Source organism: Cetorhinus maximus, unplaced genomic scaffold (genome assembly GCF_964194155.1).
Source record: "Cetorhinus maximus unplaced genomic scaffold, sCetMax3.hap1.1 HAP1_SCAFFOLD_684, whole genome shotgun sequence".
Classification (NCBI taxonomy): Eukaryota; Metazoa; Chordata; class Chondrichthyes; order Lamniformes; family Cetorhinidae; genus Cetorhinus; species Cetorhinus maximus.
Genome location: NW_027596626.1, coordinates 148096 through 173675, shown reverse-complemented (window position 1 = coordinate 173675; position 25580 = coordinate 148096). Strand labels below are relative to the sequence as shown.

The window sequence follows — 25580 nt, the reverse complement described above, 5'->3', positions numbered from 1 at the left end:
TCAGTGAACCAGTTAGACTTTTACAACCACACAGTAGTTTCATGTGATACCAGCTTTTTATTCAGTTAATAGAATTTAAATTCCCCAACTTCTGTGGTGGGATTTGAACTCACATCTACCAGATTATCAGGTCAGCTTCTGTGTTACTAACCCAGTAAGATAACCATTAAGCTACTGTACCCTTCTTTATATTAAGATCAAATGCCTGTTGTTTAATTATAGCAACAGTTAACAGGCTCATGTAAAGTCCTCCTAATTTAATTGCAGACTTTAACCAACTTACTTTCAAAAGGTTTCTTGAAAACAAAGTAACACCTGCCTCAAAATGGTAGATTCAGGACTGTCACATTAAATATTCTAGAATAATTACCACAATCATTTCCAGACTGGAAACTTAAACCTGCCATTTCACTGTCAGTCAGGAACAGGTCACAGTTTTACACCAATCTCTGATTTGACAGCACGTTTCCAGCATTCACTGTTGTTCTTCCTGACTCTAAACATAGTTGTAAAGGAGCCTTCTGTTCCGAGTCTAGGAGCTCTGAACCATGAGCGGCTGGGACTTATTTCTTACACACCTCAGGATTAACCCACACGGAGACTTTGGTCAGTGGAGAGAGATGAGAAAGACCAAAGTGCCGTTTGTCCCTCTCGGTGTGACCCTGAAGGACTGTGTCCAGGCTGAAGTTCTGTTCCTGCCGTACGATCTTCCCCCAGATTGTCCTTTCTGACCTCCAGCCAGGTGATGTTAAACACTCAGGACAAAAATCAACAACAATGTTTTTAAAACTGCAGATGCTGGAATTCTGAAATATAAACAGGAAATGCCAGAAAAACTCAGCAGGTCTGTCAACTTCTGTGGATAGAGAAACAGATTGAATGTTTTGAGTCCAGAATAACTCTTCCTCGAAGGACGAGAGTTATATGGACTCAAAACATTAACTCTGTTTCTCTCTCCACAGATACTGCGAGGCCTGATTTATTTCACAGAATATTAAACTCCAGCCCAGTTACAGGGATTATGAACATCAGCAGAAAGAAACACCAGCTGTTAGAATGAACACTGTTCAATCCTGGATGTAATTAACAGCAGCAACAACAGCAGAATCCAACCTCTGCAGTCACTTGTGAATTCGCTTGTGAGTCACCAGGTTGGATGACCGAGTGAATCCCTTCCCACACTCAGAGCAGGTGAACGGTCTCTCCCCAGTGTGAAGTCGCTGGTGTCCCAGCAGGCTTGATTTTTGAGTGAATCCCTTCCCACACACAGAGCAGGTGAATGGCTTCTCTCCAGTATGAATTCGCTGGTGTGTCAGCAGGTGGGATGAATGGGTGAATCCCTTACCGCATTCCGAGCAGGTGAATGGCTTCTCGCCAGTGTGAACTCTCTGGTGCTCCATGAGACTGGAAGACTGAGTGAATCCCTTCTCACACATGGAGCAGATGAACGGCCTCTCCCCAGTGTGAACTCTCTGGTGCTTCTGCAACGTGGAAGACTGAGTGAATCCCTTCCCACACAGAGAACAGGTGAATGGCCTCTCCCCAGTGTGAGTGCGTTGGTGTGTTACCACCTCACTTCTGCTTTTAAAACTCTTCTCACATTCTGAACATTTAAAAGGTCTCATGTCAGTGTGAACACGTCGGTGTGTCAGCAGGGTGGATAACTGTGCAAATTCCTTCCCACACACCAAGCAGGAAAATGGCCTCTCCCCGGTGTGAACTCGCATGTGCATGTGCAGCTTGGATAACTCTGTGAATCCCTTCCTGCACATGGAGCAGGTGAATGGTTTCTCCCCGGTGTGACTGCGCCGATGAATCTCCAGTTGGGATGGATAATTGAATCCCTTCCCACAGTCCCCGCATTTACAGGGTTTCTCTCCAGTGTGATTGCGTTGATGAGTGTCCAGCTCAGACGGGTAATTGAATCCCTTCCCACAGTCCCCACATTTCCACGGTTTCTCCATGGTGTGAGTGTCCTTGTGTCTCTCCAGGTTGGACGATCAGTTGAAGCCTCATCCACACACAGAACACGTGTACGGTCTCTCCCCACTGTGAATGGTGTGACGTTTTTTCAGGATCTGTAACTGGTTAAAGATCTTTCCACAGTCAGTTCACTGGAACACTCTCACTCGGGTGTGTGTGTCTCAATGCTTTTCCAGTCACACTGATGTTTGAAATATTTTCCCGCAGACCGAACACGCAAACATTTCCCCTTTCACAATCAAAGACCGATGATATTCAGGTCCTGATGAATCGAATGACTCTGTCAGATCCTGATGTGATATTTGACTTGAGTTTCCTGTCTGTAAATCCTCCCGTTCTAATCCCCTGTAAAAGGAGTTCACACAGAATTACTTAGAATATAGAGCACAGAAACAGACCATTCAGTCCAGCAAGTTTGTGCCCATATTTATGCTCCAAACTCATCCCCTTCCATTCCATCTGCTTCAAGTCAGCCTTTCAGCTTATCTTTCTATTCCCTTTTCTCTCATGTAATCAGTTAGTTTCCTTTTGAAACATCTAAGCATTTTGCCTCAATCACTTCCTGTGTCAACGAGTTTCACATTCTAACCAATCTCAGAGTGAACACATTTCTCCTTATTGGATTCCTCAGTAACTGTCCTGTATTTCTGGCCCCGAGTTTTGGATTCTCTCACACGTGGAAACATTTTCTCCACATTGACCAAGATCCCACATGGCAGACTGGGCAGGAAAGTAAAAGCTCATAGCACCCTAGAAGGAGTGGCAAATTGGATGCAAAATTGGCTAATGGCAGGAAGCGGTGGTGCATGGTCAATGTGTGTTTTTGTGAATGGAAGGCTGTTTCCAGTGATGTTCTGCAGGCCTCAGTACTGGTTAACAATAAAAATAAAAGCTGTAAGAGTGCAGAAAGATATCACTGGACTAGTCAGGTGGGCCAAGTGCTGTCTTCACACACTAAGGATACCCTCCATCATGTTCTGTGGCACTACCGCTGTGCTGAATGAAATAGATTCAAAGAGGATCCAGCAGCTCAAAATTAGACATCCATGAGGCGCTGTGAGCCATCAGCAGCAGCAGAATTGTATTCAACCACAATGTGTAAGCTCATGGCCCAGCCTATCCCTCATTTCTGCCATTACCATCAAGCTTAGGAATTAACCCTGGTTCAATGAGGAGTGTAGGAGAGCAGCGGACTGCAGTAGTTCAAGAAACAGTGATGGACTGCAGCGGTTCATGAAGGCAGCTCATCACCATCTCCTCAAGGGCAATTAGGGATGGGCAATAAATGTTGGCTTAGCCAGTGATTCTCACATCCCATGAATGAATTTAAAAAATGTGTGGCAGCGCCAGGCATATTGAGAAATGAGGCATCCGCCTGGTGAAGATACAACACAGGACTACAGACATGTCAAACAGCGGAAGCAGAATGCAACAGACAGAGCTAAATGATCCCAATAGGTTAGATCTAAGCTTTGCTGTCCTGCCACATCCAGTGGTGAATGGCGGTGGACAATTAAACAACTCACTGGAGGAGGAGGCTCCACAAACAACTCCAACCTCAATGATGATGCCCAGCATGTCAGTGCAAAAGACAAGTTGCATTTGCAGCTTTTTACCTTCCACATTAAGATGCTGATGATATTCAGGTTCTGATGAATCGAGTGACTCTGTCAGATCTTATTGTGATGTTTGGTTTGAGTTTCTCATCTGTAAATCCTTCCTCTTCTAATACCCTGGAAAAAGAGCTTCAAAAGCCACCAATATCAGTGCAGAATAAATATTCAGAAGTAACAAAGAGTTTGCTGTCTATAATTCCACCTCGTGCCCCACGGCTTCTAATCCCCTCTAAAAGGAATTTTCAAAAGCCATCACTGCCAGTACAGCATAGAAATCTCTCCTCCAGCTCCAGGCCGCAGAACGATCACGCTTGCGCCGTCTACACAATGCCCCCTGCATAAAGATCGCGACGGCGCATGCGGCCTAGTGTGTATTCACCCCCGATAAAGATGGCGACGGCGCATGCGGCCTAGTGTGTATTCACCCCCGATAAAGATGGCGACTGCGCATGCGGCCTATTGTACATTGACCCCAATAAAGATAGCAGTCGTTAACATGGTTGTAATTAGAAGCGCTACAGCTGTCGAATCGCTCGGTGCAAACGCACCGATAGATTCCGATAGATCCTTGTTCGGACCTTCAGGCCTACACCTGATTTTTATGACGCCTCCCCGCACATCTCCGGGCTCATCGATCCCACCAAGTGGCCGCTGCTTCCCAGCTGCAGATGTGAAAAACAAGCCTGTGTCAGTCGGCATGCGCCAAGACTGTTCCATACTGCGCTGCGCAATAGTCTCCTGTGGTGTGGATAGGGGGTATTCTGCACCGCGGGGAATGCTGGGTGAATGATCCGCCATTGAACATTCCACTTAGTTCATAGTGGTTTTTTGTTGTAATGGAGTGGACACTTGGGGAAATTGATAAAATTAGGAAATAAATTGGACTGAAACTGAAGTGAACGGACTCTCCATTATCCAGGAGAAAGAAGGGAATTGGAAATTGATGAACAATCGACAGTCCCTAAAACAGCTACAATAACAGCAGAATCCAACCCGTGCATTTACATGTGAACTCAGTCGTGTCTTAGCGAGTCGAGTGAATGAATCACTGGGGACAGGCTATCAACAAATATTCATCATAAGCCCAGCATTCCCCAGAGCTACCACAACTATAGTTCCTTAATCCATACACCCTGTAGGGATTCAATTTCATTCCCTTAGCTTCTCCATCAAAACCACATCTGTTCTGATGTTGCAACCTCCTGTAACAGCACCTCAGATATAGCCTCCTTTTTCCTCAACTGAAGATCTCCCATCCCCACCCCCAACCCCCAGATATTGTGTTTGACAGGTCCTTCGACCATGCTCGAACCAATTCCCTCACATCTTCCACTCCCTTACAGAAGCCCGATGGGTTTCCCATTATCCTCACTTTCCACCCCACCAGCCCCCATATTCAACAGGTCATCTCCAGTGTGATGCTGCCAGCAAACTTATGTTCCCCTTCCCCCTCTCCTTTCAAAATTTCAAAGGGACTATTCCCTCTGTGATCCCCGATCCACTTCTCTCTCACCCCCTACAATCAATCCCCTGCTCACAGCATCTTTCCAAGTGAACAAAGGCAATGTATCACCTACCCTTTTATCCCCTCCTCACCATCCAAGGCCCCAAACTCTCCTTCCAGGTGAAGCAGCGGTTTATAAGTACTTCCTTCAATTTAATATACTACATTTGCTGTTGTCAATGTTGCCTCCTCTACATTGAGGAAACCAAACACTGGTTGGGTGACTGCTTTGCAGAGATCTCTGCTCAGTCTGCAATCATGACCCCGAGCTTCCAATAACCTGCCATTTTAATTCTCCACCTTCCTCTCACGCTGATATCTCTGTCCATGGTTTACTGTCATGTTCCAATGGAGCTCAATACAATCTCAACAGCACCTCATCTTTGCATTAAGCACTTTACTATCTCCTGGACTCAACAATTTCAGACTGTAATCTCTGATTTCCCATTTTGTTTTATTTCTTTTCGTATAAGGTCATAACTGGAAATGTTAACTCATTTTCTCTTTCCATAAATGCTGGGCTTGCTGAGTATCTGCAGCAATTTCTTTCTTTCCTTCAGATTCCCAGCATCACCTGGGAATTGAACACAGGTCACAGTGCAGAAAGTACTAAATTCTAACCACTAGGTCACCTGGAAAGCAGGTGCATGGCAGTGATATAAGTGATCAGCGGAAATCTATCATACAGAGTGTAAACATGGAATGGACATGACAATGAAGTTTATGCTCTTTGTAGGTCATCATACACGGGCAGAACTAAACAATCAGCAAACTGACCGATTCGATCCTAGGAACTAAATCTCCAAACCTCAGTAAGGCTGCAGTTAACCTCACACCATAGACTGTACTCACTGAATGACTGACCCCCATCGGCAGAGATTTTATGCTGTGGACCAAAGGGCTGCAAGTGACCCAGGGCCATCATTTCAATCTGATTTAAATATATGGCGTCATTGTAGGAGAACAGTGGGAGGAGGAAGTGATGATGAATCTACAGAATCCTCTGATGGGGTCTGTTCTAGTCTGGGTTTGACCTCATAAAGGGACCAGCAGGTTCGGGCTCGGCAGCGGCCAGGGAGATATTGAGCATCTGGGTTGTGCTTAGGATGTTTATATTCGATAAGGATGACTCCAGTCGTACTGTATTCAAACTAAAGTGTTAATATTGTTTCACTTTTTAATACTCAGTCTTGTCTTCTTCCTGAACGCATGTTACATTGGAGATTCAGTTACTCAGCCCAAGGCATCAAAGAGCGTGAGAGAAGGTGGAACAATCACTTCAATATGTACCCATAGCACTGCATAAAACTTGTATTATTTATATTGGTGCTGGCAACAACCAGACAAGGAACTCCAGTTTGTTGTGTGGAGATGGTCTTGGGATGAACAACAACAGACAGAAGATGACTTCGGAATTCGTTTCTCATCTGAGCTCCAGGCCACAACTAAATTCACCAGTTTAACTGTTTCGGGGCTGCAGCTGGCTGAATGTGCCGTGTATTACTGCGCTCTTTCTCAGACTCATAATGATGGAAAACTGTCTCACCTCTGTACAAAACCTACCTTTGGACTGTGGCTGGGCGCTCCTGTCTGTTGGGTGTCAGATAGAATCTCGGCAGATACAGCCATAATGTGGCTGTCAGGCGCTCAGACACAGATCTAGAGGAAATCAAATTAACCTCGGGTCAAACTATCACACAACTGTCTCCAGGAGCAGCCAAGAAAACAAATTGAAGAATCCAATCGGATAGACAGACCCATCAGAGAAAAAATGTACAAGTTAAACCTTCCTTCCTGCTTCTGATCAAATATTTATCTCCTTAAAATCATGGCTCAATATTCAGATCAGCACAGAGACAACGATTTCTGACACTCAAGAACATTTCTCAGTGTCACAGAATCAGTCTGTTGTGAGCCCTTCACACAAGGGGCTGCTTCCTGTCTCCATCTCAGTGTGTGTCAGCTCACAGCAGCGTGACTCAGCACCGTGTCAGCATCTGATCGCCCTTATATCAGGCGTCAGCAGCTGGAGCCCAGGTATCTAGAGCGAGGGGAGTTTCTGTTTGAGAGTTTCACTGGTTTCTGTCACTGAGAGCCTCGGGGAGCAGTAACACTCTGCAATGTCTGTCAGTTGTAGCCCCCAAAGAGTCAACATGGTGAACTTAAGCTCTGCTGAGAAACGAGCTGTTGTAAAATCTGCTTTATCTGCATAACCGCTGGTGTATTTCATCAGAATAAACTTGGGCTGTGTGTCTGGGGGATGCCGGGACCAGTATAAATAATTGATGCTCCGTGTGCCCCCATAGAGACAGTGCAAAGTCACCACTTTTCCTTCTAATGTAACTTCCCGAGGACAGAGGTTGAGTGACAGAATCTCAAGGCTCAGATCTGAAGAAAATGTTCGAACAGGAAAAACTCAGTCCTGCGGGTTTTAAAAATTCTAGCTCAAATAATGTTCAGAAAACTAATTAAAGAAGTAAATGTGTTTAACCCATAATTACCTGTCAGAAACGCACCCCGCACAATTCAGATGCTGAGAAGCCGCATTGTCTCTATCTGCTCTGTGAAAGGAGAGCTGGATATTTGAAGACAACCGTTCTAAACCCCACCCTCAATAATCTGCTGTCGTGTCTCAGGATGTTCTCACCTCCTTATATCAGTGAATGGAAACACCCCGAACTGGGCTACAGTCAGTCTGCTTACAGGGGGAATGGTTCCACTGTTACAGACCGAGTGGGAATAACATTCCTGTGTGACATGGTGGAGGTTTACTGACCTTCTGACTATATCGTTGAGGTCTACGATTCCTCAATTTAAAGGTGCAGGTTAGTGTGGCATTACTTTCCTCATTAACTGTCACAAGAGGATCCCTCCCACTTTCCACTGTTTCTTTGTTATATAGACATAAAATAATAGTAATTATCGCCATCACCATCATCATCATCATCATTGAAACCTCTGATGAGTCTCTGAAAAGGCAGCTAGCTCTCTGCAACAGAGAAGATTCTCCACATGTCAAATTTGAAGGTGGATGTTTGAATCTTGAATCAAAATATGATCAACAACATCAAGTTCAGAACTATCATGTTACAGGATATCTGTAATCACAGAAGAGTAAAGGTACATTATAAGCAGTGTACATCCATCATGTATTCTTCTGTCTTTATGTCTGCCTTCATATACCCCATTCATTTCAGTTTTCCTCCTTTTTATCTCTGTCTGTGTAATAATGATACATATGTAGATACACAGATTCTCATCACAGTCTCTTTCCCACATCGTGAATTTGTCGGGATCACATGTATCACCGAGCCCTCAGTGAACCATTGGGTTCATGGGTTGAAGCCAAGTTCAAATAATCCCAAAGTATCTCTTACCAGATGCAGTTAATGCTGAGCAAATGGAAACAGTCTCGTTATAATACCGAGAGAAACTTGTCAGTCATGTCAAATCGGAAATAATATTCATCATTCTGATGAAAATAGAACTAAGAAACATTTGAGGAAAAGAAACCCATCATGACAATTGGAATGTGAACTGTCTGGTTCAATGAGCGGTCAGCAAATGGTTCCAATGCAGCAGGATCGTCGAGTGATTAAGGTGTTGGACTTGGGTTCAATAAACAAATGCTCAAGTGAGTTGAACACCCCCCACCCAGCCTCCTCCTGGAGGTTTGCCAGAGTTGTTTCCGTTTTTGTTGAGCGAGGAATATGGAGGTAAGGGAATGATGCTGATAGGCAGATCAGTAATTCTCTTAGTGAATTCAAAGTAGTGTCAATGGCTGAATGACCTCCCCCTGTTTCTATTGAAGAACAATATATATTCCAAATACGGTGGAGAGTGGGATTGATGGAGAATGATGCAGAGTGAGAAAGACAGATACATAGAAAGAGAGAAAGTTAGTCTGACAGAGAGAAATTACAATCAATTTATTTCCTAAAAAGGCAGGCTTGGCACAGAGTGTGGCCCATCACAGATGAGTTGAAGAATTTAAAAGAAGCTCTTGGAAAGTCGAGTATTGAAGACAAATGGGATTAAAAAGACTAAATCTTGGAGTGTTTAACAAAATAATGATGTAAAATGTTGGGGGAGTGGGGTGGTGGTGGTATATGAACTCCTCCTATTTCTGTGTTACACTTCCCTATTTTTTCCTATTAAGTAAAAACAACCAATCAGACATGGAATGCCTGAGACTGCTTGCTGTCAACAACACATTTCCCCTCTCTAACCTCAGTATTGGAGAGAAGTGCACCTGTTAACCGTTTCCTATTCAGTTTCCCATTTCCACACAGAACAGTTAAACGAGTGGTTTCTGCACTGCAGTCACTGAGAGCTCAATGTCCATTGATCAGTAAAACCGTCTTCAGTCACGTTAAAATTACTTAATGGGACAAGATTAAAACACAAACAGCTGGGAATCAGAAATAGAATCAGTTTCACAAGTTAAAAGGATTTCCTGGATCTAAGTTCATGAGAAATAGCAGCAGAATAGATCATTGGGCCCCTCCAGCCTGCTCCATCATTGAATATGATCATGGCCGATCGTTGGCTTCAACTCCACTTTTCTTCCTGTTCCCCATTTCCATTGATTCACCAAGAGAGCAAAAATTTGTCTATCTCAGCCTTAAATGTATTCAACAATGGAGCATCCGAAATCCTTTGGAGTACAGAGTTCCAAAGCCTCACAACAGCATGAGTGAATAAATTTCTCCTCTTCTCAGTCCTAAATGATTGGCTCCTAGTCCTGAGTCTGCGCCCCGTGTTTTTGATTCTTCAGCCAGGGAGACAACCTCTCCATGCCTGCCCTGTCAAGCTCCTCCAGAATCTTATATGTTTCAATGGGATCACCTCTCATCTTTTAGCTCCTGAGATTATAAGACCAATTTACTCAGTCATTCACCATAGGACAACCATTTCATCCCAGGGACCAAGGTGGTGAACCTTCACTGTACTACCTCTAATGTATTCTTAAATCTGGAAATCAAAACTGCACACAGGGTCGCAATTGTGGTCTCAGCAAAGCCCTGTATAATTGTAGCAAGACAACTTCATTCTGGTACTCCAATCCCCTCGCATTAAAGGCCAAATAAGGATGATGAAAGGCAATAAAGGCCAATGAAACAACAAATGGCAATGGACTCATTCTTCCTGGAGAGAGAATAAATGAGAGAATAATATTTCACAGAGAAAGAATATTTTGCATCTGTCTTTACCAAGGAAGATGCTACCAGGCTACGGTGAAATAGGAGGTAATTAAAACACTAGGAGTATTTAAAATTGATAAGAAGGAGATATTAGGTAGGCTGTCTATGCCCAAAGTTGATAAAGCACCAGGACTGAATGAGTTGCATCCAGGGATAATGAGGGAAGTGAGAGTGGAAATTGTGGAGGCAAAGGACATAATTTTCCAATCTTACTTAGACTCAGAGGTGGTTCAGAGGACTGGAGAATTGCAAACGTTACAATTTTGTTGAAAAAGGGTAAAGATAAGTCCAGTAACTACAGATCAGTCAGTTTAACTTCAGCGGTGGGGAAACTTCTTGAAACAATGATTCGGGATAAAATTAATAATCACGCCGACAAATATGGAAAGGAAAGCCAGCACGGATTTCATCTTACCAATTTGCCGTCCGATCCCAGTGTGAAAGCAATAAAAAATTTCTGTTTACAATGGCGTCGCTTTTACCCAGCATATCCCGCGGGTGGAAAATGTCCCCTATCCATACCGCAGCGGAGCAGTGCGCAGGCGCGGTGCCTCCCAGTGCTGGGAGCATGCGCAGTGTCAGTCATGACCAGGGACAGACGCTTGCTTCCCGGATCCACTATGGGTAAAGGGGTGGATGGCGGGGTGGAGGGAGCGAGGGATCCGGCGGGTGGACGGGGAGGCTCCGGAAACATGTTGTGTAAACCGCAAACCTCGAATGAGTAGCTACCGACCCCCCGTTTGCACCGAGTGGACCCGAGAGGAAATGTCCCGGTGACAAACCCGGTGCAGGAGGAGAGAATGTTGTGAATTTCTATCCTGGACTGACAGGGGGATGGGTTTTGGAAACCAAAAAAAAATTACAGGCGTTGGGAAAGTTTGGATTGGGGCTTTTTTTCTTGAGAAAAGGAAGAGTGAACAGTGAGCTGATGGAGGTCTTTACAATGATCAATGGGTTGGATGGAGTAGATATGGAGACAATGTTTCCACTTGAAATTTCTTTACTCAGAGAGTGGTGAGGATGTGGAACTCACAGGAAACCATTGAGGGACGAAAACTGATAATTTCAACAGGAAACTAGATGAGTACGTGAGAGAAAAGGGATTAGAAAGATAAACTGAAAGGCTGAGATAATTTGGATGGAATGGGAGGAGAAGCATAAAACTAGCAGAATAGTTGGACAGAATGGCCTGTTTGTGCATTGCATATTTTGAGTATTTCAAATTAAACTCTTTTTACAGGGTATTCGGAGGGTTTGATTTGCAGATGGGAAATTCAAACCAAACATCACATCAAGATCTGTCAGAGACAATTGCTCCACCAGGGCCTGAATGTCATCGGCCTTTGAATGTGGAAGGAGGAATGTTTGTCTGTGAGAAAAGATTTCAAACATAAATGTGACTGGAAAAGCATGAAGACAGACACACACCCGAGTGACAGTGTTGCAGTGAATTGACTGTGGAAAGAGTTTTAACCAGTTACACAGCCTGAAAAAACATCACAGTGGGGAGAGACTGTACACATATTGTATGTGTGTGGCCTGGGTACAACTAACCACGCAACCTGGAGAGACACAAGGACACCCGCACCATGGGGAAACCGTGGAAATGTGGGGACTGTGGGAAGGGATTCAATTCCCCATCTGAGGTGGAAACTCATCGACGCAGTCACACTGGGGAGAGACCGTTCACCTGCTCTGTGTGTGGGAAGGGATTCACTCAGTCATCCAGCCTCTACACACACCAGCATGTTCATACTGGTGAGAGGTCATTCACCTGCCTTGAATGTGGGAAGGGATTTAATGCTTTATCAAACCTCCAGACTCACCATCGGGCTCACTCTGATGAGAGACCACTTAAATGTTCTGACTGTGAGAAGAGCTTTAAAAGCAGAAAGGATCTACTGACACACCAACGCACTCACACTGGGGAGAGGCCATTCACCTGCTCAGTGTGTGGGAAGGGATTCACTCAGTCATCCCACCTCCTGACACACAAACTTGTTCACACTGACAAGAGACCTTTTGAATGTTGTGACTGTGAGAAGAGCTTTAAAAGCAAAAAGGATTTACTGAACCACGAACGCACTCACACTGGGGAGAGGCCATTCACCTGCTCCGTGTGTAGTAAGAGATTCAATTGTTCATCCCACCTTCTGACACACCAATTTGTTCACACTGATCAGAGACCTCTTCATTGTTCTGACTGTGAGAAGACATTTAAAAGCAAAAAGGATCTTCTGAAACACCAACAAACTCACACTGGGGAGAGGCCATTCACCTGCTCTATCTGTGGGAAGAGATTCACTCGGTTAGCCCACCTGGTGAGACACCATCGAGTTCACACTGGGGAGAGGCCATTCACCTGCAGTCAATGTGGACAGGAATTCATTGATTCATCTGACCTTGTGATACACCAGCGAGTTCACTCTGGGGAGAAACCATACACCTGCCTTGTGTGCAGCAAGAGATTCACTCAGACATCTCATCTTACTACACACCAACTTGTTCACACTGATCATAGACCTTTTAAGTGTTCTCACTGTGAGAAGAGATTTAAAAGTAAAAGGAATCTGCTGACACACCGGCGAGTTCACACTGGGGAGAGGCCGTTCACCTGCTCAATGTGTGGGAAGGATTTGCTCAGTCAAACAACCTGCTAAGACACCAGCAAGTTCACATGCAACAGCAGGGGTTGGGTTCTGTTGTTATTGCTGCTGTTAATCACATCCAGCACTGAATCATGTCTGGGCGCCTGTTTCCAATGGTGTTCCGCAGTTTGTGGTTTATATCAATGATTTGGACTTACTCATTGCCCCTACATTTAAGAAGTTTACAGACGATACAATAGTTGCTGGTGTGGCTGACAATGAGGCAGAAAGCTGTGGACTGCAGGAAGATATCAAAGGACTGGTCAGATGGGCAGAAAAATGGCAAATGGAATTCAATCTGGAGCAGTGTGAGATAAAGAATTTGGGAGGGTAAACAAGACAAGAGAATGAACAATATACTTCTCAGCAGCATCCCGTTTTGTGGAACAAAGAGACCTTGGAGTGCAGATCCACAGATCCCTGAATGTGGCTGGACAGGTAGATCAGGTGGTCAAAAAGGCATTTGGGACACTTTCTTGTCTGAGGACTAGAATGTAAGAGCAGGGAGATTATGTTAGAATTGTGTGAAACACTAGTTAGAGCACAGCTAGAGTACTGAGTACAGCTCTGGTCACTGCATTGATCAACTATAAAGTAATCACAGCCTAAAACTAAAGACAAATTGATAATTTATCATATAATTAGAGTCAGTAATTAATCAAATCTAGGGGATAATGATAAAGCTAACTAACCAGGAATTGAAATAGTGAAGAAGTCTGAATTTTTCAGGAAATTAAACTCTGAGGTGTTTAGGTATTCGGAGTTAAGAAAAACATAAAAAACTAGGAGCAGGAGTAGGCCATTCGGCCCTTCGAGCCTGCTCTGCCATTCATTATGATCATGACTGATCATCCAACTCAATAGCCTGCTCCTGCTTTCTCCCCATACCCTTTGATCCCTTTCACCCCAAGAGCTATATCTAACTCCTTCTTGAAAACATACAATGTTTTGGTCTCAACTTCTTTCTGTGGTAATGAATTCCACAGGCTCACCACTCTCTGGGTGAAGAAATTTCTCCTCATCTCAGTCCTAAATGGTCTACCCCATATGCTCAGACTGTGACCCCTGGTTCTGGACTCACCCACCATCGGGAACATTTATCCTGCATCGACCCTGTCTAGTCCTGTTAAAATTTTATAGGTTTCTATGAGATCCCCCCTCGTTCTTCTGAACTCCAGCGAATATAATCCTAATCAACTCAAACATTTCTGTTAATTTCCTATAAAAATAAGCTGACTTCAACACGATGGAAGAAGCTAATTGGAGAGTAGCCGATGAATCCTTAATTATTTTAATCATTAGTTTATTTTGCTTAAATGAATTAATAATTGGATAAACAAAGGGATGGCAGGGCATACAAGTCCTGTGAATTTCGCATCCGGTTCCATGTGGGAAAACCAGGATGCATCCTATGTGCTGGACGATCATGAAGGGGAATGGTTGAGAGGTGTTTTTGGGACAAGAGGGCTGTTTCCAGTGGAGCTCTGGATGGCTTACTGCAGGATCCCATGCTTTATGGTATAAATCACTGATTTAGACTTTAACATATGGGCCATGATTAGGATATTGGGAGCCTTGTGGTTAACAGTAAGGAAGAAAGCTATAGGCTGCAGAAAGATATCAATAGACTGATCAGGTGGGCAAAAAAGTAGCAAATGGAGATCAGCCTGGAGAAGTGTGAGGTAATAAATACATTTGGGGAGGAAAACCAAGGCAAAGGGAAAGAATATTACTGGTATGATGGTGAGAAGTGTAGAGGAACAGAGGGACATTGGAGTGCATGTCCACAGATCCCTGAAGGTGACAGGAGAGGTAGATAAGGTGATTAAAAAGGCAGACAGGATACTTTTTGTTATTAACTGAGACATAGAATACAAGAGCAGGAAATATTTCCAGCATGTTCTGTTGATGAAGTATCACAGACCTGAAGCCCCTTTCTCTCCTCAGATGCTGCCAGAGCTGCTGAGTATTTCTAGCATTTTCTGTTTTTATTCCAAACTCAGGGGGGTTTATACTAAAGCAGTATAAAACACTAGTTATACCACAGCTAGATTACTGACTAAAGTTCTGATCACTGCATTACAGGAAGGATGTGTTCACAACAGAGAGGGTACAGAGGAGATTTATGAGGATGTTGACAGGGCTGGAGAATTTTAACTGTGAGGAAAGATTGCATTGGCTGGGGTTGTTTTCTTTGGATCAGAGGAGGCTGAGCGGAGATTTAGCTGAGATGTATAAAATTATGAGGGGCCAGATGGAGTCGATAGGAAGGACCTACTTCCATTAACAGAGATGTCAATGACCAGAGGGCTTAGATTTAAACAAATTAGCAAATGTCTAGGAATGGGATGGATTCACTGAATCATCCCACCTCCTGAGACACCAGCCAGTTCACACTGGGGAGAGGCTATCCACCTGCTCTGAGTGCAAGAGGGGATTCACTCAGTTATCGACCCTGCTGAGACACCAGTGAATTCACACTAGGGGAGGCCGTTCACCTGCTCTGAGTGTGGGATGGGATTCACTCAGTTATCCACCCTGCTGAGATGCCAGTGGGTCCACAAGTCACTAAAGGAGCTGTATTCTGCTGTTATGCCTGCTGTTAGTCTCATTCAACATTGAACCATATTAATTCTGGTTTTTGCTGATGTTAATAACACCTGTAATAGTCATTTGGTAGAACAGGACATAAGTATTGCTGAAAAAAGAGACTGGTCTATGCTTTTCAGCTTACACTCATCAGGACACTTAGCAAGAATAAGACCATAAGACATAGGAGCAGAAGTAGGCCATTCGGCCCATCGAATCTGCTCCACCATGATGAGATCTTGGCTCACCTGATAACCCTCAACTCCACTTTCTTGCCTTGTCCCCATACCCCTTGATTTCCTTACTGATTAAAAATCTGTCCAAAGAATACCAATAACAACAATTTTTACTGCATGTGAAGAGAGTGCGGATTGGTTGGCAAGTGGCATTGCCATGGAGAATGCACCATTGATGGTGACTGGCAGTTAACTGCCAAGCATTGTTTGAAATTTAAACCAGGCAGCTTGTCCCTGATTGGTCAAGGCATTATCTGAGGAATGAATCAGCCAATGGCTGTCATTTATTTTGTTTAGCTGAGCATACATTGTGCCTTTCTCAGCTAAACAATATAACTGACAGCCATTTGCTGACTCGTTTCTCAGGGCAATGCCTTCACCATTGATTCAACCAACTTGCTGACACACCAGCGAGTTCACACTGAGGAGAGGCCGTTCATCTGCTCCGAGTGTGGGAAGTGATTCACAAAGTCAAACCACCTGCTGAAACATCAGCGAGTTCACTCAGGGGAGAGACCATTCACCTGCTCCGAGTGTGGGAAGGGATTCATTAATTCATCTGACCTGCTGACACACCGAAGAGTTCACACTGGGGAGAGGCCGTTCATCTGCCCCAAGTGTGGGAAGGGATTTGCTCAGTCATCCACCCTGCTGATACACCAGCGAGGTCACACTGGGAAGAAACCATTCACCTGCTTTGAGTGTGGGAAGGGATTCACTTGTTCATCCAACTTGATGAGACACCAGTGAGTTCACACTGACAAGAGACCTTTTAAATGCCCAGACTGCGGGAAGTGCTATCAAACTTTAGATAAACTTATGTCCCATCAACATATTCACACTGACGAGAGACCGTTCAGGTGCTCTCACTGCGGAAGTGGGTTCAGGCGATCATCTGAACTCACTGTACACCAGCGAATTCACATTGGGGAGAGACCATTCCTCTGCTCTGAGTGTGGGATGGGATTCACTCAATCAGCCAATCTGCTGTCACACCAGCGAGTTCACACTGACGAGAGACCTTTTAAATGCATAGACTGCAGGAAATGTTTTAAACGTTCTGGAGAACTGATGCACCATCAACGAGTCCACACTGATGAGAGACCTTTTAAATGCCCAGACTGTGGGAAGTGCTATAAAAGGTCTGGGGATCTGATGTCCCATCAACATATTCACACTGACGAGAGACCATTCAGATGCTCTCACTGTGAGATTGGGTTCAGGCAATTGTCTCAGCTCACTGAACACCAGCGAATTCACACTGGAGAGAGGCCGTTCACCTGCTCCGAGTGTGGGAAGGGATTTACTCAGTCATCCCATCTGCAGACACACCAACGAGTTCACAGTGTGGAGAGACCTTTCACCTGTTTCCTGTGTGGGAAGAGATTCGCTCGGTCATCCACCCTGATGAGTCACCAGCGAGTTCACAAATAATTACAGTGATTGGATTTTGCTGTTAATCATGCCCAAGACTGAACCATGTTCATTAGGGTCTGTTTCTGCTGATGTTAATAAACTCCAGCCTAGTTATAATGGTTAATATTTTGGATAAAAATCAAATAAATCAGCTTTGTTCTAAACGCACAGTGTGGTGAATCTTCTAAATTCTCTAACAGAAGTTAGTTTCTTTTGAAGTGCTCTCCCTTTCCCCGTATCCTCCTCCTCACCTCAAACAACAAGTATGAGAAGCTCATGAAGCTTCTTTGTCACTAAGATTGAGACAATCCAATCAGCTGCCTCTGCTGCTTCCCTCCCTTCCACTAGCCCACCAGGCCAAACTGTATCTGAAGCACCTTCTTGTCCAAGCTCTGCACTTGCATCTTTCTCCAGTTTCTCTCCTATCTTCTATCTCCCTCAGTTCATCTTGTCCATGAGACCTGCCTTCGGCTTCCTTGACACTATTCCCACTAAACTGCTGACCATCCAACTTCCACATTTTAGACAATATACTTAACGGTTCTCTCTCTTTTCGTACTGTCCCTCTCACCTTTAAACCCACTGTTGTCTCTCATCATAAGAAAATCCTTCGACCCCACCATCCTCCTCCACTCTCTTTTCTCTAACTTTGTACTTGCTGGTAAACTGTTTGATCTCTAATTTTTTTCCAGTTTGGATCAAAGGTTCCTGACGTGAAGCATTCACTCTGTTTCCCTCTCTGCAGATGCTGTTTGACCTGCTCAGAGTTTCCAATATTTTCTGTTTTGAGGTCAAACAAATATATGAATTAGGAGGAGGAGTGGGCCACTCGGCCCCTTGAGCCTGATCTAACTGAGCTGATCTAATTGTAACCTTAACTCCAAATTCCTGCCCATCCCTGATAACCTTTCACCTCCTTGCTTATCAAGAATCTACCGAGCTCTGCCTTAAAAATATTCAAAGACTCTGCCTCCACCACCTTTTGAGGAAGACAATTCCAAAGACTCATGACCCTTTGAGTGAAAAATATTCCCTTCAATTCTGTCTTAAATGGGCCACCCCTTATTTTTAAACAGTGACCCCCTAGTTCTAGGTTGGATTTCCACCTAGGGCGTTACAGTATTTTGTTTTTGGGTCAGAGAGGATCAGTTTTCTCTGGAATGAGACAACAGTAACTGTCACCCTGTTCGACATGAAACCAAACTCACTGTTAATTCCTCATCAGTAACAATGTTAAACACAAAGTTTCCAGCCGGGATTGAACCGGGGACTTTCTCATGTAAAGTAAACGTGATAATCACTGCACTGGGGAAATGAGTGTGAATCCCCCCCGGACAGAGGGGAACTGACCATCCATCTCTAGCTCTAATTCCCAAATAGAAAATGCTGCCAAGAATCAGCAAGTCAGGCTGAGTCTGTGGCCGCTCTCAGCGTTTGAAACCGTCACAATGCCCGGGTGATTGACGGCAGCTCCGGACCAATAGGAAGAGAGGGCAGGACTGGAGGACCTAGAAGGCGGGACTGGTCCTCCAACCAATCGGAGTGAATGAAGGGGTGGGGCCGGGCTGTGACTTGAGCATGCGCAGTGCGGGTAACGGCGATAGGGAGACGGGTCCACAATGGGTAAAGGGGGGGATGGCGGGGCGGAGGGAGCGATGGATTCGGCGGGTGGACGGAGTGGCTCCGGAAACATGTTGTGTAAACCGCAAACCCCGGAAATAAACTGACCAGTCCCCCTCCCCCGTTTGCATCGAGCGGGGCCGCAGCTCCCAGATCAATGAAGAGCCGGTTTAGACCAGAAGACATAGGAGCAGAAATTAGGCCATTCGGCCCATCGAGTCTGCTCCGCCATTCAATCATGGCTGATAAGTTTCTCAACCCCATTCTCCCGCCTTCTCCCTGTAACCTTTGATCCCCTTACCAATCAAGAACCTATCTATCTCGCTCTTAAATACACTCAATGACCTGGCCTCCACAGCCTTCTGTGGCAATGAATTCCATAGATTCACCACTCTCTGGCTAAAGAAGTTTCTCCTCATCTCTGTTCTAAAAGGTCTTCCCTTTACTCTTGAGGCTGTGCCCTCGGGTCCTAGTCTCTCCTACTAATGGAAACATCTACCCCACGTCCACTCTATCCAGGCCTTTCAGTGTTCTGTAAGTTTCAATCAGATCCCCCCCTCATCCTTCTAAACTCCATTGAGTATAGACCCAGAGTCCTCAAACGTTCCTCATATGTTAAGCCTTTCATTCCTGGGATCGTACTCGTGAACCTCCTCTGGACCCTCTCCAGGGCCAGAACATCCTTCCTGAGATACAGGGCCCAAAATTGCTCACAATATTCTAAATGTGGTCTGATCAGAGCCTTATAAAACCTCAGCAGCACATCCCTGCTTTTATATTCTAGTCCTCTCGAAATAAATGCCAACATTGCATTTGCCTTCCTAACTACTGACTCAACCTGCAAGTTAACCTTAAGAGAATCCTGGACTAAGACTCCCAAATCCCTTTGCGCTCCAGATTTCTGAATTCTCTCCCCATTTAGAAAATAGTCTATGCATCTATTCTTCCTACCAAAGTGCATGACCTCACACTTGCCCACGTTGTATTCCATCTGCCACTTCTTTGCCCATTCTCCTAGACTGTCCAAATCCTTCTGCAGCCTCCCTGCCTCCTCAATACTACATGTCCCTCCACCTATCTTTGTATCATCTGCAAACTTAGCCAGGATGCCCTCAGTTCCTTCATCTGGGTCATTAATGTATAAAGTGAAAAGTTGTGGTCCCAATACTGACCCCTGCGGAACTCCACTAGTCACCGGTCGCCATCCTGAGAAGGACCCCCTTATCCCCACTCTCTGCCTCCTGCCAGACAGCCAATCTTCTATCCATGCTAGTACCTTGCCTCTAACACCATGGGCTCTTATCTTACTGAGCAGCCTCCTGTGCGGCACCTTGTCAAAGGCCTTCTGGAAGTCCAAGTAGATAACATCCATTGGCTCTCCTTTGTCTAACCTACTCGTTACCTCCTCAAAGAATTCTAACAGATTTGTCAGGCATGACCTCCCCTTGATGAAACCATGCTGACTTTGCCCTATTTTAACATGCACTTCCAAGTATTCTGAAATCTCATCCTTAATAATGGACTCTAAAATGTTACCAATGACCGAGGTCAGGCTAATCGGCCTGGAATTTCCTGTCTTTTGCCTCACTCCCTTCTTAAACAGGGGGGTTACATTAGCGATTTTCCAGTCCTCTGGGACCCTCCCTGACTCGAGTGATTCCTGAAAGATCACCACTAACGCCTCCACTATCTCTTCAGCTATCTCCTTCAGAACTCTGGCCTGTAATTCATCTGGTCCAGGTGATTTATCCACCTTCAGACCTTTCAGTTTTCCTAGCACCTTCTCCTTGGTAATGGCCACCATACTCACCTCCGCCCCCCGACTCTCTTGAACATTGGGGATGTTACTAGATTGTATCAGGTTAGGCATTGGCTCCAGAGGCTGGTCCCTGGTCTCCAGTGTCAGTTCTTTATCATTAAATCATTGAATGGTTACAATACAGATGGAGGAGTGCAGAGATCTTGGAGGGTTGTGAGACTGGAGGAGATTAGAGAGATAGAGAGAGGCAAGACCATGGAGGGATTTAAAAACAAGGATGAGAAATTAAAGTTTTATTGCTTTTCAAAAGGAACCTTTGTAGGTCAGTGAGCACAGGGGTAATGGGTGAACACATCTTGGTGTGAGTAAGCACACAGGCGGCAGAATTTTGGATCACCTCAAGATTACAGGGAGGTTGAATGTTGGGAGAGAGCCTAAGAACATAAGAAATAGGAACAGGAGTCGGCCATTCAGCCCTTTGAGCCTGCTCATCCATTCAATGAGATCATTTCTACTTCAATACCATTTTCCTGCACTATCCCCGTATCCCTTTATGTTTCTGAGATGTAGAAATCTATCGATCTCAGTCTTGAACATAATCAATGACTGATCCTCCGCAGCCCTGTGGGGCAGTGAATTCCAAAGATCCACCACCATCTGAGTGAAAAAAAATCCTCCTTGTCTCAGTCCCAAATGGCCTGCCCTTTATTCTGAGACTCTCTCCCCTGGCTCCAGAACCTCCAGCCAGAGTTAAGTCTAGAAATAACAAGTAACAAGGGAATGGTTGACAGTTTCTGCAGCAGATGAAATGAGACTAGGGTGGAGTCAAGAGATGTTACTGAGGTGGAAATAGGCGGTCTTGGTAATGATGTGTATATGTGTTTGAAAGTTCCTCTTGGAGTGAAATATTTTGCCATGGTTTTGAACAGTCTGGTTCATCCTCAGACAAATGGCAGGTAGAGGGAGTTGGTGGCTCGGGAGTGGAGTTTACAGAGGGGACTGAAGACAATTGCTTTGGTCTTCCCAATATATAAATAGAGTAAATTTCTGCTCATCCAGTACTGGACGTCAGTCAAGTCAGGATGGTGTGTGACTTGGAGGGGAACATGGAGGTGATGGTGTTCACATATACCTGCTACCCTGGCCCTTCTAGCTGGTGGAGGTTGAGGGTTTGGGAGATTCTGTCAAGTTGTGGAACATTTGTAGGTCTATAAAATGCCCCTCCATTTCCCTCTGCCTCTCCCACTCCCTGCCCCACCCTCTCTCTCTATCTGATTCCTCTCAATGTTTTTTTTCTCTCTCTCCCACTCCTTTCCTTTCCTTCTCTCTGTCTTTCTTGGTACAGAGAATTCTCTAGCCCAGAGGTCTCTGGATGCTCCATCTTTAAATATATTTAAGGCTGAGTTGGAGAGATCTTTGGTCTCAGGTAATCGAGGGATATGGGGAGTGGGTGGGAAAGTGGAGTTGAAGACCAAGATCAGCCATGATCATGTTGAACGGTGGAGCAGGTTCCACAGGGTGTTTGTTCCTATAGAGGTGAGAGTCTTGTCTAGGCCAGACTGGGTGGCAGATTCCCTTCCCTAAAGGAAGTTAGTGAACCAGTTGGTTATTTACAAAAAATGCAGCAGCTTTAATGGTCACTTCTTCCTAGTGCCAACCATACAAATTTCCAGGTTCACTCAGCTTAATTTCACAAGCTGCCTTTGTGTTTTTGTGGGTTCTCTCTCACTCGTTTATTTTCTGTTTGAAATCAATTTCACAGGGTATTAGAAGGGCAGGGTTTGCAGTCCTGAAATTCAAACCAAACATCACATCGGGACCTGACAGAGTCGCCCAATTTGCCATAACCTGAATATCATCACATTTTGAACATGGAAGGAAAAAGCACCATTCAGAGTGGGGAGAAACCGTGGAAATGTGGAAACTGTGAGGAGGGATTCAGATCTCCGTCTGAACTGGAAGCTCATTGGCGCAGTCACACTGGGGAGAGGCCGTTCTCCTGCCTGAGTGTGGGAAGGGATTCATTCAGCCATCCAACCTGCTGCAACACCAGAGAGCTCACACTGGGGAGAGGCCATTCACCTGCATCATGTGTGGGAAGGGATTCACTCAGTCATCCACCCTGCCGACACACCAGCGCTTTCACACTGGGGAAAGACCGTTCAGCTGCCCTGACTGTGGGAAGGGATTCACCACCTCATCCACCTGCTGAAACACCAGCGAGTTCACAGGTAACGATGGTGATGGGATATTGCTGTTAATCATATCCAGGACTGAACCATTTTCATTGGTGTCTGTCGCTGCTGATGTTCATAAAATCCAGCCCAGTCATATGGACTAATACTCTGGATAAAAGTCAAATAAATCAGCTTTGTGTGAAACACGGTGTATTGAATCTTTTTAATATCTCTAACATAAGTTAGTTCCTTTTGAAGGGCTCTCCCTCTCCCCTGTCTCCTCCATCCTCACCCCCACCAAGTGTGAGGATCTCATGGAGCTTCTTTGTCACTAAGATTGAGACAATCTGATCAGCTGCCCCTGCTGCTTGCCTCCCTTCCACTAGCGCACTGGGCAAAACTGTCTCTGAAGTCTCCCATTGTCCAAGCCCTGAACTTGCATCTTTCTCCAGTTTTGCTTCTATCTTCTATTTCCCTCAGAGATCACCTTGTCCATGAGACCTGCCTTCTACTCTCTTGATTCTCACTAAACTGCTGACCATCCAATCCTCGGCACCTCCTATTTCCCATCTACATGCTGCTACGAGATGACATCATCCAAAAGCACCGTGTTAGTTTTACATGTACACTGACAACACCCAGCTCTACCTCACCAACATCCCTCTCCATTCCTCCACTGTTACTAAATTATGAAACTGCTTATCCAACACCCAGTACTGGATGAGCAGAAATTTCCTCCAATTAAAAATTGGGAAGACCAAAGCCATTGTCTTCAGTCACCACTACAAATTCTGTTCCCTAACTACCAAGTCCATCCCCCTCCCTGGAAACTGTCTGAGGCTGAACAACACTGTTTACTTATTTTATATTGTCTGTCCATATTTTTCCTCCCAAAATCCATCACCTCACACTTCTCCACATTGAACTTCATCTGCCACCTATCTGCCCATTCCCAGCTTTGTATCATCTGCAAACTTTGAAATTATCCCCTGCATACCAAGATCTCAATCATTAATATATATCAAGAAAAGCAAAGGTCCCAATACTTCCCTGGGAACTCCACTACAAAACTTCCTCTACTCTGAAAAATAGCCATTGACCACTGCTCTCTGCTTCCTATTCCTCATCCAATTTTGTATCCACATTTCTACTGTTCCTTTTATTCCATGAGCAATGACTTTTCTCACAAGTCTGTTGTGTGGCACTGTATCAAATGCCTTTTGAAAGTCCATGTACACCACATCGACAGCATTACCCTCATCAACCTTTTCTGTTACCTCTTCAAAAAACTCCAGCCAATTAGTTAAACACAATTTCCCGTATAGAAATCCATGTTGGCTCTTCCTTATGAACCCATATATTTCCATTTGACTGCTAATTCTATCCCAAATAATTATTTTTAGAATCTTGCCCATTTGCCAATTGTTTCAATAATCAGGATCCTATAAGGTGAATGATCAGGATGCTATTACAGTAATAATCAGAGTTAAAACACTTTAATAATCCCCCCTGCTCAACCGCTGAAGCCCCCTCCCCACTCCGCACAACAACTCTCGTCCACTCAAATTTTCACTTGGGGGTCACATGAAGTCTGAGGAATTAAAATGTGGTCACACTGGGAAAAAGTTTGGGAGGCACTGATTTAAACAACAGCTATCTGGACTTTAAATGCACTTATCCCATGACTCATCTCATTATCAATGTCACATCTCCCTGTTCTATCTCCCTGATAGAAGTTATTATTATTCGGGGTTATCAGGTGTCGTTGTGGGCTGTTGTTTTCGTTGTAGGCGTCTGTTTCACTCCATTCTTCACCCTGAACCTGTCGGAAGTGGTGCCGTCAAACTGTACAGTCACTGCATGTTGTCATGAAAGGAGTGGATGAGACTGAGCAGCTTTGGGGGACAGTCAATTTTCTCCCAAATCTTGTAGAGTCCTGCCCTGCTAACGGTGTTGAATGCTTTACTGAGATCTACGATAGTAAGGTAAAGAGGTATATCCTGATCCCTACACTTCTCTTGTAGTTGGTGTATGGAGAAGATCATGTTCACTGTAGATCTGGCAGCACAGAAACCGCACTGTGCTTCTGGATACACTCAGTCTGCAAGTAGATGAAGTCTTTAAGCAAGACCCCAGTGAAGACCTTCCCAGTGACTTTAAGGAGTGAAATGTCCCTGTAGTTGTTGCAATCTCCTCTGTCACTTTTATTTTTCAACATTATGATGATTTTTCCATCACCCATGTCCTGTGGAACAGATCCTACCTTCCGACAGAGAAGGAGGAGCTCATGAAGGTGTGACAGTAGATGAGACATTCCTTGCTTGAGCAGTTCAGCTGGAATTCCATCCTTGCCGGGTGCCTTTCTGCTTGCTAAGCAATCAATAGCCTTTGTGAGTTCAAGTGGTGAGGTTTCATCATCCAATTCAACCATGAAACTGCTGGAGAGAGTCAAACAGAGACTGGGAGATGTCTGTCTCATGGGAGTACAGCTCACAGTAATGTTCAACCCAGCAGGACATATGTTTACTTCGAATGGTGAATACTCTACCAGCTGCTGATTTCAGGGGGTCAACTTTGGTGATGGTCGGACCAAGCGCCCTCTTGATTCCATCATACATAACACATCGATTTCCGTTGTCACCAGGAGTTTGGATTTCTTGTAGGTTGATTCAGTGTTTATTTACACAGTGTCTCCCTGTCTTTTATATGAATATCTTGGCTACTTTCAAGTTATGCAGTGTTCTAACTTTTGGATTTAAGTTGTGCATCAGGTGGGCTTTGTTTTTTGCTTCAATGGCAGATGTCATCTCTGTTGAGTAGGTCACAAA

The 25580-nt window shown here is 44.7% G+C and overlaps 1 protein-coding gene, 1 long non-coding RNA gene and 1 pseudogene across 2 annotated transcripts in view; 1 reads left to right on the top strand and 2 right to left on the bottom strand.

Moving 5' to 3' along the window:
• Positions 1-1033: 1033 nt before the first annotated feature.
• The window catches only part of LOC144674519 (uncharacterized), a 55255-nt gene continuing 30708 nt past the window's right edge, over positions 1034-25580 (bottom strand). The window contains exons 6-7 of the mRNA XM_078535828.1: positions 1666-1907; positions 1034-1581 (exon numbers count right to left, since the gene is read on the bottom strand). Of these exons, the coding sequence (XP_078391954.1) occupies positions 1122-1581; positions 1666-1907 (702 nt within the window). The 3' untranslated portion in view covers positions 1034-1121. The remainder of the gene's footprint in view (positions 1582-1665; positions 1908-25580) is intronic.
• LOC144674526 (uncharacterized) lies at positions 2088-4295 on the bottom strand. Its single transcript, XR_013574571.1, has 3 exons — positions 4148-4295; positions 3600-3728; positions 2088-2328 (listed from the first exon to the last, which is right to left on the bottom strand). It is a non-coding gene; the product is annotated as an uncharacterized LOC144674526 (long non-coding RNA).
• Positions 11633-17322, top strand: LOC144674525 (uncharacterized; annotated as a pseudogene).